Source organism: Leptidea sinapis, chromosome 9, assembly GCF_905404315.1.
Source record: "Leptidea sinapis chromosome 9, ilLepSina1.1, whole genome shotgun sequence".
Classification (NCBI taxonomy): Eukaryota; Metazoa; Arthropoda; class Insecta; order Lepidoptera; family Pieridae; genus Leptidea; species Leptidea sinapis.
This window is the reverse complement of record NC_066273.1, coordinates 6667798-6680352: the sequence shown is the minus strand read 5'-3', so window position 1 is coordinate 6680352 and position 12555 is coordinate 6667798. Positions and strand designations below refer to the sequence as shown.

Sequence of the window (12555 nt, the reverse complement as noted above, 5' to 3'; positions counted from 1 at the left end):
GATTCATTATTGCAATCAATATACGCTGTTTTTAGAAAAGGATTAGTTCATGAAAAGTTTTTTCAGGATTATCAATTCATTAGTTATTTAATAATAGATTTCTATTCATTCTCCTAGATTTTATATGAGTCATTCCACACTACAAGAATCTTAGTGGCCCTATATAAAAACTAGCCATAGCATAAAAAATCCAATAATACTATACCGAAGCATTTTCTAACGAGTGGGCAATTCATCAAGTATTTCCAGGGTGTGTGCGGGGGTGCCTTTTTCTTCTTGCTTCTATGTGAGAGGTGAGAACACCGCTCTGGGGTTCTGCCGTGCTTCGTGAACATAACGGGCATACAAGGACACTTACGTAGAATCACATCACTAGCACTGTTCGACACTAGTCACTAATAGATCTTACATTAAACCAATTGGTCATTACCACATTAATCACAGGAATACCACTTAAAGGTCATTCCATATCCATCACCACTTTCAGCATGCACTACACGGGTGCAGCAGACATTAACTGCAAAGAAAAGAAACAAAAAATAATATAAAAATCCCCTTCATAACCCCGAAGTAAAAAGGCAAAAACAAATTATACGTAGAAAGGTAGGTCGTCGACATTAAACTAGCTAAGTGCTCCAATCAATCTCAAGATAGACGCGCAAAAAATGAAGCTGTGTTACTGTTTTTTAGATTTGCTACAAGAATATGAAAGTAGAAGTTTATATGTCAGTGTTTCATTGGGGCTATGACTTCAATGTGCATTTATGGGGCGCAGCACTAATATTCCATCATAAGTAGCAAAAACACTACAAATGTACGATCTCTTTTGTTGCATTGAGTAATAAAAGCCCACCAGAAATGAACAAAAGCAAACTCTTAAGTAAATAATATTTTAGAAGTATATCATATCCTACTACTAAGAATAAGAAGTACAGTGAGAAAAAAATGCCAAATAAACCAGAAACTGTATACAAAATAAGTAGATTTGTGAAAAAAATATTTGAGAATTAAACAGGTAGGTAGGTAGTTCACCGACTAAGGATACGGTCACAGACCGGCTCAGTTAGGTCAATTACAAAAACAGTACCATAGACTTAGTAAATATTTTGGAATTCAACTACAATAAACAATGCAGCATTACTAAGGCTAACCTTTGTTATAACAAGAAAGGGCGGATGGCTACATTATGAATTCGATTATACCTTTTTCGTACAATAGCTAACTATAATATCTTAAGGTAACATTAATAGTTTTGAGTTTTTAGACCTATAGAAATACCTGCTATATGTCAATTTTTTTGTTCAGTACCCACATCAGAATAATTGTGTTTTATTTTGCATTTGATTGATGATTTAGTAAATGGTATATTGAACCAGGTCTACGTCATGTTACGTTCACCCTTAAAAGACAAACCAGTGACAATCAAAACTATACCTTAGCCTTATAATCCAAATGAATCTCGGTATGCACAAGACGACTGACGTGGCGAAAGCACATCTAAGCAAAAATTGACGTACGCCTAAGAAACATGAATTGGCATGAATTCTGTTTGATGTCATTTCTAATATACTAAATACTACTAATTGTCCTTAGAAAACCACAATACTATAGCAATAAGTGTACGCATATAAACCTGAGCGTTAGAACGGTAAAGCAGCAAGGTGTAAAAACATAGAGTAAAAAAGACTACAAAAGCCAGTGTTAAATGATCATTCAAAAATGTAAGCGTCACTGGATGCTTGACTTATTATTTCTTTATAGGACAACCAGTAGTTGTTACATTCTGATACGCTTCAAATATATTGAATATTAACAAAATATGAGTTGAATGTTCAACAAATGGTAGAAGAAGGTGTCACAACACAATAATATAAAACAAAACTAAAATTACAAAATCAAGATACATGCGAATTGGAAAAAAAAAAATGAAGAAGAACATCATAAGTCATATGGGACCTAACAATCAATTTAGATTATATAAAAGACTACAGTTAGAGAAATTAATAGCTCAATGTTTGAATAACAGATCGCTATGAATCTTATAAACATAATATGAGAATAAAATTTCATGTATGGACAAAATGTCGAAGAAAGAATTTTTATCTGTAACAACACAGACTACTTATCAAGGAATCACTAGAAAAATTTACAGCTATACGAAGAGCATGATATAAACAACGACCAACAACCAAAAAACGACTAAAATACGCATTTTACCCAATAACAGCATTATCATTACTCCTCTCACGTTATAAAAGAACAAGTTCTAATTCAGATTATCAGTTCAATAGTTTGACATTTTCACGTTGCGCAAATTAATTTCATTATACTGAAAGATGCATAATTTTGAGCTTGAAAGTACCATCGAGAATAACAACTTTATTATTTTTAATTATTTAGGCAAATTGGATCAAAAATGTTTCAATCTATCAAATGCCATTGAAGAAACATCATACAAATTTTTCGTAAACCTCATAAAGTAAAAACGACTTTTTAGTAGATTTTAAGAACAAATTCTATCTTATTTATGTATTTTTGCAACTAAAAAAGAATCTATAAGAGAAATTTAAAGGCACGTTTGATGCAAGCATAATTATGCTCTTAATTGTGCCGCAGAGCTTTGATATTGATTTCACGCGTGAGAACCTTCATTTTACGATCAATAAACAATAATTACTCCTATTTGCATAGACAGTAACAATTCCTGATAAAATAAGTGGAATTATATTTTCTGGCTTGCTTTTAGGTTTAAAACATCACATTATTAGAATTATCAATTTCAGTCTCCAAAACATGCTCAAGTGTAAACAGCTGTTCTAGTTCTAGCATCGTATTTCATCTTCGATTCTCGTGCCGAAACTTTGAAAACTCGTCGCGACTCACACCCTAATATATATTATTTAAATGGAAAATACCACCGCTTCAAACTTTCCGCACAAAATCCATTGTTTTCAAATAACGTTTCAGCGAATAGTTTCAATTGCTTTATAGAACTCCAGACAGCAGACTCAAATAACGAGTCCCCAGACAACAGATGTTGTGGCTTGATATCCGAACTCAACTCACATGAAACTAGCCATTGTGTGGGGTTTAAGGAGAAGGGTGGCGGCCGTTCATTCATCTGGTATATGACGTCACGAGGTCATGCCCTCGAAGCGGGAAATAGGCGACAAAAACTCTAAGCAGTATCAAAGTAATTCCTGGGAGCAATAAATCTTCCGCATCATATTCGACTTACCGCAATTTTATCGAAATATTTAATAGAGTGTACGTGAAATGTTGTTGCTGATATTTATCACACTAATGCATTTATAATGTTCTGTAAATCACTCGCGTCAGAGACTGAATATGTCGTCTATAAGCTCGTGTATCGTGTGATATTGTAAACTAAGTATCTGTGTGTGTTGAGACATATTTCTTCCGCTATGCAATACAGATTCGTTAAATGATTTGGAAATTCGGATTACAAATATCTTTTTTTTTAATCAACAGCCTAGCGTTGCTAGAACTATCGGGATTCTAGTACTTTGTATACGGGTAAATCCCATCCCGTCACTTCATTATAATGTCTTCTAACGCAACTATAACAATAATTATTGATCAGATTACTGCTGCCAAATTCCAACTCACAGCACAAGACCCCACAAAATCCCCACAACACCCCACAAAAAATTGTCCATTCTCACCATCTGGTGTTATGTTCATCCTTTGAGACGATGACAACGTGTCAAAGAACTTTCTAACGTTAGAATGACGTTTTACCAGATCAATATGAGATAGCACCCCATACACCCTTGTGTTTATAATTATGAACTTACTTTTTTTTTAACTTACTCGTCTAAGCCGTTTAGTTTTTGACGTTTGAGTATTTTTTTTCCGTCACTCTGCATATATTGATATTGAAATGATTCGTAAATTGCATTAAAAATAAGAACTTGTAATAACTAATCTGTTTTGAAATTAAGTTTTAGACCTCAGAGTTTCTTGCTCATTCTTCTCTATGGAAACCTGCATTCTGAATGAACTGTATGAACAAAATGGCATATTGCAAGTGTAATATGATTTACCTATGAAATAAAAATATTTTTATTTGAGTTAATTTAATTTGAAGATGCCGCTCCTGCAATAAATCTGGTGTTGAATGTGAGAAAGAGTGGCGGTGTTCACTTACACTCAGGTGAACTGCCCTGTTCTGCAATTTCATAAAATATAAAATGAATATCCACGTTTCGAACTTATAATTCTAAGCATCATGCGGACTCAATGGCCACAAAACACTAGTAGAACAGTTCGATCACATTCAACATTACAGTGATGTAACATTATTCACAGTAGTCATTTCACAGGGCAGTAAAACATTGGCAATGTTTGTATCACAATGTTTTAGTGAGGGCGTATCGATAGAATTAATGAGATGTGGGCACATGTGTGGTCCGTGTGTGGAATTGTGGATGGGTTGCAAACGACCCAGTTATAGCTGCAAAGGTCGTGCGTAGATGAGGCGTTTTTTAAACGTCTCTTCGACATTCAATATTCAATTTACAAATTTATTGGAACATCAAAGCCTTTTAGCGCCTCAATAATATTGATAGGTGCATAGTATACATAAACAGTATACCGTTCACTTTATATTTCTTATACATTTAGCCTATTTTCTTTAATCATTCATCAATCTTCTATGCTCGAGAATGACTCGCACTTTTCGGCTAAAATCGATATTGTTTCTTGTGATTTGACTTTGTTAGTTAGCACGGAAACAATGAATTAATTCTTTAATTTAATAAACTTGTAATAAACATTATAGCACTTCTTTTCAGTTCAAACTTTGACCATTTCATAGCACACAATTCCTCCTTGTGCGCAAGATGCCTAAGAAAGTACTGAACATATATATATGTACTATATAATATAGATTTTAATGACCATGTCAGATAGCCTGGTAGAATTGATAGATGTTGCACAAAAACCATGCAGAAACTTAAGAATATTTCTGTTCATAAGTAGATACTTTGTGATTTAAGAGAAAATCCCAATACTAGATAACAGGGCCGAAATTCACAATTCTAGGTCAATCACGATATAAATAAAAATCCCCTACGAACATCACACGCGTTTTATAACCAGTTAACGCCTACACTACTTGTAAACGGTAGATCATGACTAAGCGTTTTGCACTATCATTTTCTTGTATAACCTGACTCCGGTTTTCTCAAATGCAAACAGGCCTTTTATCTACAGAGATTTGTTTACTTAAAAACTTGTTATTAGCTCTATCGACCTTTTCCTAACCTTCATTTTAAATACCTAATTGCAAATAAAGGTTATATAATACATCTACGGTCGGCCAATGCCAATGCATACCGTTAAGACCTATTACAATATGCAGTATAGTTTTGTTTATAAAATTTAAAAAATGCCTAAGATAATTACACAATTTTTAATTAATCATTATCTTAGCTTTGAATAAAGCAATTTAGCAATTTCTGCTTCGACACAGCATAATGATCCCATACATTGTATTTCAATTGCATTGTGCCCCAATTAAAACTGACAGTGAATGTAATAAATAATTTTCATAAGTCTCTAATATTATCATTTAATCATATTACTAATAAACTTGATTTACTTTTCCGTTCATAAAAACTTCAAGCGTCTTCAGTATGCAGCCTAAGTTTGTTTTATTGCCTCATGACGGTTATGGAACAATACGGAAAGAATTTTAATAACAATGTTGATCAATATTTGGAAGTATTGATTGGTAATTCATAAAATAATCTATCCTTTGTTTCTACGATCGATCAATTCATCAGGAAAATAAAAAAACTGGTTATTAAAACAAACGGTGGGTTATAGTTTAGATAAGAAACTTAAATAAAAACGTGTTTTGGCCCGTTACATTAATAGATAAGGATCAAAGAGAACTTAGACTTACAAACTAGCACAGGCATTATTTAAATTTAAGTAATCAACACTTCAACAAATCGTGTCTACAATCATTATTCTAGCCGGCACCAATCTGAATAGACATAAAAGATTGATAACAGTGTTTCTGAAGTAATTTTTCTTGTTTGCGCTGACTCATACATTGGTATGAGTCAGTGGAATCTCAGCGACGCTGCAAGCGTAGGTACTTCTGATTCCCTCGACGCAAAAACTAGTTCCGTTGACTGGCTCCCCATATGGGCACGTGTTACCAGAACTAATTCATTACTTTTTACAGAAGTAATATACTCGTGTTGATACTTCTATAGCGAATGAAATTTACAAGTTTAGTAAATATTATGAGTCGATAGAAAACATGTTATGAAGAATTATTAATCTATGTTGCTTGTACTCAGCTTGTAATAGATCTGAAGAACCTATTTCGACAGATATATGTGTTAGACTTATTAACGATTATACGGATTCTCTGTTTGGAAATTGTCTTTAAGATATTAATGTTTAAACAAATTAATTGCGAATAAAGAAACGATAAACCGTTTACAGACGGCCCTGAAGTGTTATTACATGTTTCGGTTTGTGACGCTTGCTTAACTCGATGATTACCAATGATGGTTGGAACGAGACATAACAACGAACATTTTGCACAAAACAATTATTTTAAACAAGTGAACGCTACAAAAAGTTGTTGTCAACATACATAAGGCGTCATTATACGATATAAAGATAATAATTGATTAGGTAGCTGTCGTAGTACTAAACAACAACTTGGAGGCTCGGCTTGATAAGATAGGTCAACGTGTTTCGAATTTGAAAAGCTGATTAGCATGTATATTACATATTTTGTCAACCGACGAAAAATAAATATATGCTGAAATTGATGATTTATTAAACCATATTGTTAAAAAAAAATTTAAGAAATCAGTTGTGATTAAATTGGTTTGGCTCATACACAATCATAAAAACCCAACACACACGTGGCAAGTCATTGAATTTTCAATGCATGTAGTAGGAATTTAGTAACAATGAGAGTTGAATAGTTATTTCCTACTTATAGTTCGAGTACCAAATTCAGGAGGGTGTTATTTTAGCAGTTCCTTTGTTGCGTAGTATACTATAGATTCAAGATAATTCTGATAAGAAAGTTTTTTAATTTCTATATTTATATTTCTGAATTCCTGACATATACCAGGTATTTTCCGTTAGATCTTTTGTATCAATGCGCTTAATCAAATTACTTATTTCTGTAAATGTTTGCGTTTGTGACTTTGTTATTATGACCTTTGATTTTCTTTTTGTTATTATTGTATCTATGAAACCATATGTAAGGTTAGCAACGCATCAATATTTATATTTTGTATCTCTTCCTATATTGTTCAGTTCTTGTGATGTGTTTGTTGTTTCCTTGTAATAATAAATAAATAAACATTATTTTCAGAAGAATCTTGAATAAGGGTCCATTTTTCTAAAAAAAACAAGCATGAATGGTGAGATCACTTGGCGTTGCATTGATACGTTGGTTTTGTATCTTATACCGCATATGTGACGGGGAATATTCTGAAGAGCTGTTTGACCTGATTCCTCCCACTGAATTCCACCTTCGTTTGTATTCGTTGAGTAGCGTTTCTCCACATTGCTGTTTTCAAGAAACTTATTACCACGTACAACCTAACTATGGAATGATTAATCTAGGACAATGTGTCCCGGTCACGACTACATTCAAAACATAAGCGCGTACACCTTCCTAAAAAGATCAGCTACTGAGAAGCGTTTCCTCCGGTGGTGCAAGATAGGGGCGGCGGCAAACTTGGTTTGTTTTTCTCTTCAATTTTTTTTTAAATCGACCGATATATTCATGTAATTTTTTGCGGTTTTAGGAAATCTGCGCACATTTTGTCCTTCCCTGCAAGCGCAAATTTTCATGCAAAAATGTTGCTAAGGTATTTGTTAAAATTTAAACTATATGACATAATGAGTTACACAACATTTTCTGATGATTTTCAATTCTAAATGTGTAATTCTAAAATTCTAAATTGGTCATAACACATTTTAAGCATTAAACATGAATATTATTTCATAGACAATCTCAACTCAAGAAGCTTGACAATGAGTGAAGCAACTGAAGAAACAAAATATTATTGTATAAGTTAAGCTATAGCGTTGTGTAATACTGCGATGTGAGAAGTTTTCAAAGACGCCAATAATGAATTAAAGATACCTTTACAAGTTAAATTTCAAAGCACAGAAGTGAACAACAACAATTACTATTCCAGACAGAGCGTCGAGGTTCGCAGCCGAGGTCGTTCACCTTAGCGATTTAATGGTGTGTTTTCTAATGCCTTTATTGCTATATCATTGATTTAGCTTGCGCTTAAGCAGATATATGACATTTTTATTCAAATCATAAAGGATTCAGTTTTTCCATCATTCACTTTGTAAAATTGTTCGAAAAACAAGCAATCTATCAAGCTTAACGTGATAAATTGCCAAAAGTTCGTAAGTATAAATAATGAATTCATGAAGGTATATGTAGGTATGGCTAAAACCTTGGTGGGCTATCGCAAAGCTATGTTCTTAGATAATTTATACGTGTAGATAGAGTCTCTTGCTGTTAGACAACCGTTAATAACAGGCCATGTTTAATACTTTAGTGTGCGTGACAAGCTACGTCTTACACTCGTGATTTGTATGACACATTGTGGTAGTGTGCATGAATTGCTCAAAATAGAGTTTAACTCTAAGTTCAATTTTTTCGATGTTTTCACAGCTATCATACATAGTCTATCTAGAGTCTAGATTCTAGACGTATTAATGATCTAATGCTATGGTATGTGTGGTAAAATTTGCTATGTTATTGTATAAGATTTTTATTAAAAGTGCAAAAACATATTATATTAAATACGGACTTGACGAGAGAGACGAAAAATGTCTCTCTAATCTCTACCACTTGTTAGTGACAGCACAAAGGTAATATACGAGTAATAGCCTCGGCTACTAGGTTTATCTGAAGATAGGCTAATCAATTTTTAAAAAATCTCTTCAGCTGTTTTCGAGTCACAGAGAAGTGGATTTTAATATGTAATTAAATATTTTTATTTATCTAATTTACAAGGTCCCAAAGGACCACTTCATGAGAAGTGATCACAGCCGCCCATTTTTCCTTACGAAAATGGGAGAATTCGTAGAAGCGTTACCAAGCTTTAAGTTAAACCACCCGGTCAACCAGTACGGGCTTACATCGAAAGTATACATGACTGCACTTAGAAATACCATGGAAAGAAGTTTGAGCAAAAAATTATTTAGTGTTAATATTGAGGGTATTTGTAAATTATTTAGTTTGTAATGTTGTTCATAAATTATGTCTTAACACCTAAATGTTTATGCTTTTGTTTTGTTTTTTTTTTTCTCTACATAATTAATATTTGTATATAGTTTTAAGTTGTTTCCTTTTTCTTTTATAATTAATTATTACACTTCAAATTGAAATAATATTATATATTCCGACGACCTTTTGTAATTCGAGACCATAAAACTCGAATGAGTTTATGTATGTACAAGAATTTTGATACGTATTTTATTTAATTTGTTAATAAAAAATAACATAAAATAAATAGGTACACGCAGAAGAAAGTTCCTTGAAAATCGCACTGTGTATGGTGTATTGAATTTGAATTTAACAAATTTCATATAATATTTTTCAAGGATCAAAATCAGAATAATACTGATTATTATTTGTTTATGAATGAATGAAGTTTCACTATCTATGTACAACTAAGAAATGTATAATGCGTAATATACCTCTAGTTCACCTTGCGTTAACAAATGGATCCATTACATTGACCCAACGTATAATTAAGGACATCTGCGTAATTTTTAACCAACTTAAAAAAAGGAGGAGGTTCTCAATTCGTCGACTTTTTTATGTTTGAGAACTTTTGTTTGAGATTGACTGGGTGAACAGATTTTGATAATTCTTTATTTATTTGAAAGCTGATGCTTCTCGTGTGGTGCTATTGCCAGTTGGTGTCAGCCAAGGTAGGTTTGTATTTTGTAACTACATACATAGTTATAGGTGAGATGTGCTTGAGTCGCACGCGCGACGTGAGGAGGCAAGACGCGAGAGTGAGGCCGCGGCGGGAGGTGTCTGATTCCAAAAATAACAATAATCGTAACTAGAATAAGATTAATTAATTAAATTGTATAAAAATACCCAATTATTTTATACATTTTAGTGCATATTATATCAATTGTTGTGGAATGGTGTTTTTGAAGTCGTTTGTTTTTTTGTTAATTGTGATTGTTTTTAAGGAGGTTATAACTACTATTATGTTTATAATATGAAACCACTAATTCTTCTGGATAGCATAATTAATTTAAATAAAGTTTTTCAATGTATCATAGAAACGCCTCTGTTATCTTATGTCATGATCATCAATTGTCTCTGGACAATCAGCAGGTATCGGTTAAAGTGATATATACAATATTAGGTTCGGCCAGTAACCTTAACAGTAACATTAATCGTAGTCTTATTCCATTTCATCAACATAACTCAACCATCCTTAATAAGTACGGAACTAATTCAGTAAAACTAAAACGGAAGAATTAGCTTAATACAAAACCGAATTGAAAGGAACGTAGACTAAATAGAATATAGAATACCGGTGGGACGGATTAACCAAAAAAACATTGTTTTTGCAAAGATCATTGAGGGATGGTATTCACTATAGCTAACAGCTGTCGGTGCATCGCATCCGCGGTGATACTGACACGTCTGCAGGGGGATACCGTCGGTGAGCCGACAGTAAAACGCCCGGTTCAATATCAAAATCCTATCGCGGTGCTCTTCAGTGAGTGTCGAGATGGGCCAACAATTTTACTTTGAACAAATTAGAGTACTCAAAGCGGGCTCAAAATGCTGCTTGAATATTTCGTGCATGGAATAATAGAACATGATCTCGATTCTATTTTGTTGGTTTTGAGAGCTCCCGAGGTAATGATTAATAGCACCCACGCAAATGTTGAGGAAAAATAAAAAACTTGCCGGCAATAGATATTGAAATAAACAAGCCGGCTAGTTTTACAGAAATCCCTATTTATGGATAATGTAAACGTCGTACACGAGTAATTGCGTATTTGAGTAGGCAGTAGGAGGCGGGGCACAGTAAGCACGCAACTGATAGTAATTATTTGTCTGTGTGTTGAGCAATTAAGAGGCGCCACCACGACATCGATGTACGGTCGAGATAACAGCATCTGGTTTCAACATAATATTCAATTAAATAGATAAACTTCACTTAACTATATTTATTATGATTGATATGTATTATTTGATTCGTTTAGAGTTCCGCACGCCTAGAGAATGGATACCTCTGCCTTCAATACATACGTATACACAAATACAAAAACAACTGAAATTTTAACATTGTCTGTTTTACCTACTATTCCTGCAATAACAACAAAATATAAAAAACTAAGTGGCAAATATACCAAAATGGCCACCGTGTTAATGAAAAAACAACTGTACAAACGTATTAAAAGTACTGACATAGTGTTATACTTTTCACGATGATACGGAAACCTCACTGTTTTAGTTCATTTCACACTTTACCAATTTTGTTATATTTTTTGTTGTTAATGTTCTTAATTTTTTTAATATACACAGACAGGAGTTTAGCTTACTTGTTGCTCATAAGGCCAACCAGTAACAAGAATAATACGAATTAGAATAGACGGTTTGATACTTATAATATTGACCTCAGACCTAATGATGATTACATTCGTCACATTTTCGTAATGTTATAGAAACGGTAGCATGATTTTACCACTACTTCACGAAACCAAATCGTTGTCCCATCGATTAAATACTTCCTACCTTGCCCACCGGCTCGCCATCTATGTAACAAAGCCAATATTTTCAAAATTCTTGCGTGGAATATAGTTTATGCTTACAATCGTCGTTATTCATTACTAATCTGAATAAATGTACCTACACAAAAAAAGTAAAAGCTATAAGGATAACTTTTCTGAGACTAGTACTAAAAAAATACGTCATGCCATGCCAAAAAACTTGTTTAACTGCAAAGAAAAGTGGTAGTTCAAAAAGACTCGGGAGTGTGAACTATAACCAACAGCAGGCATTAGCAACCTACAAACAAGACTTAAGAATATGGTTAACAGGATTAAGTAATGATCAAAGCTCGAAATGCTATATTTTCACCACAAAATTTGTCTAAAAACACCATGTTTGCGTGTTTTCTGCCTACTCTTCGCCTTAAGTGTTAATGAAAATACTGTGTACAGAGTGAAACAGTGGTTGAAACACAGCAATACCTACAACTGAAGATTCGAATGCTTTGCTCCCGATGGATTTGACAGATCACCAGAAATAAGTACCGTAAAATATTAAAAACATATAATAGACGGAGTCATTGACTGTGTACATAAAGTTTCGTGAATTGAGCCTGGCTACATTGCTGTGAACCTTTGAATGAAAAATCCAATCAGCGGGACGGGTGTTATTCCTTTGAAGATTTGCCAATTAATGTTAAAATAGTTCAAGTATTGGTAGGAAAACGATTACTTTATTTTCGGCAAATCGGAACGCTTAAAAACCAA

General features: G+C 33.3%; 1 protein-coding gene across 11 annotated transcripts in view; it reads right to left on the bottom strand.

The window, feature by feature from the left end:
* Positions 1-12555, bottom strand: part of LOC126965935 (dual 3',5'-cyclic-AMP and -GMP phosphodiesterase 11-like) — a 282867-nt gene that overhangs the window by 154499 nt on the left and 115813 nt on the right. For 2 of the 11 annotated variants that reach the window (XM_050809735.1, XM_050809734.1), the window contains exon 2: positions 206-517. The exons of the other annotated variants lie outside the window; for them this stretch is intronic. In XM_050809735.1, the coding sequence (XP_050665692.1) occupies positions 206-344 (139 nt within the window). In that variant the 5' untranslated portion in view covers positions 345-517. The remainder of the gene's footprint in view (positions 1-205; positions 518-12555) is intronic. 11 annotated transcript variants of the gene reach the window in all.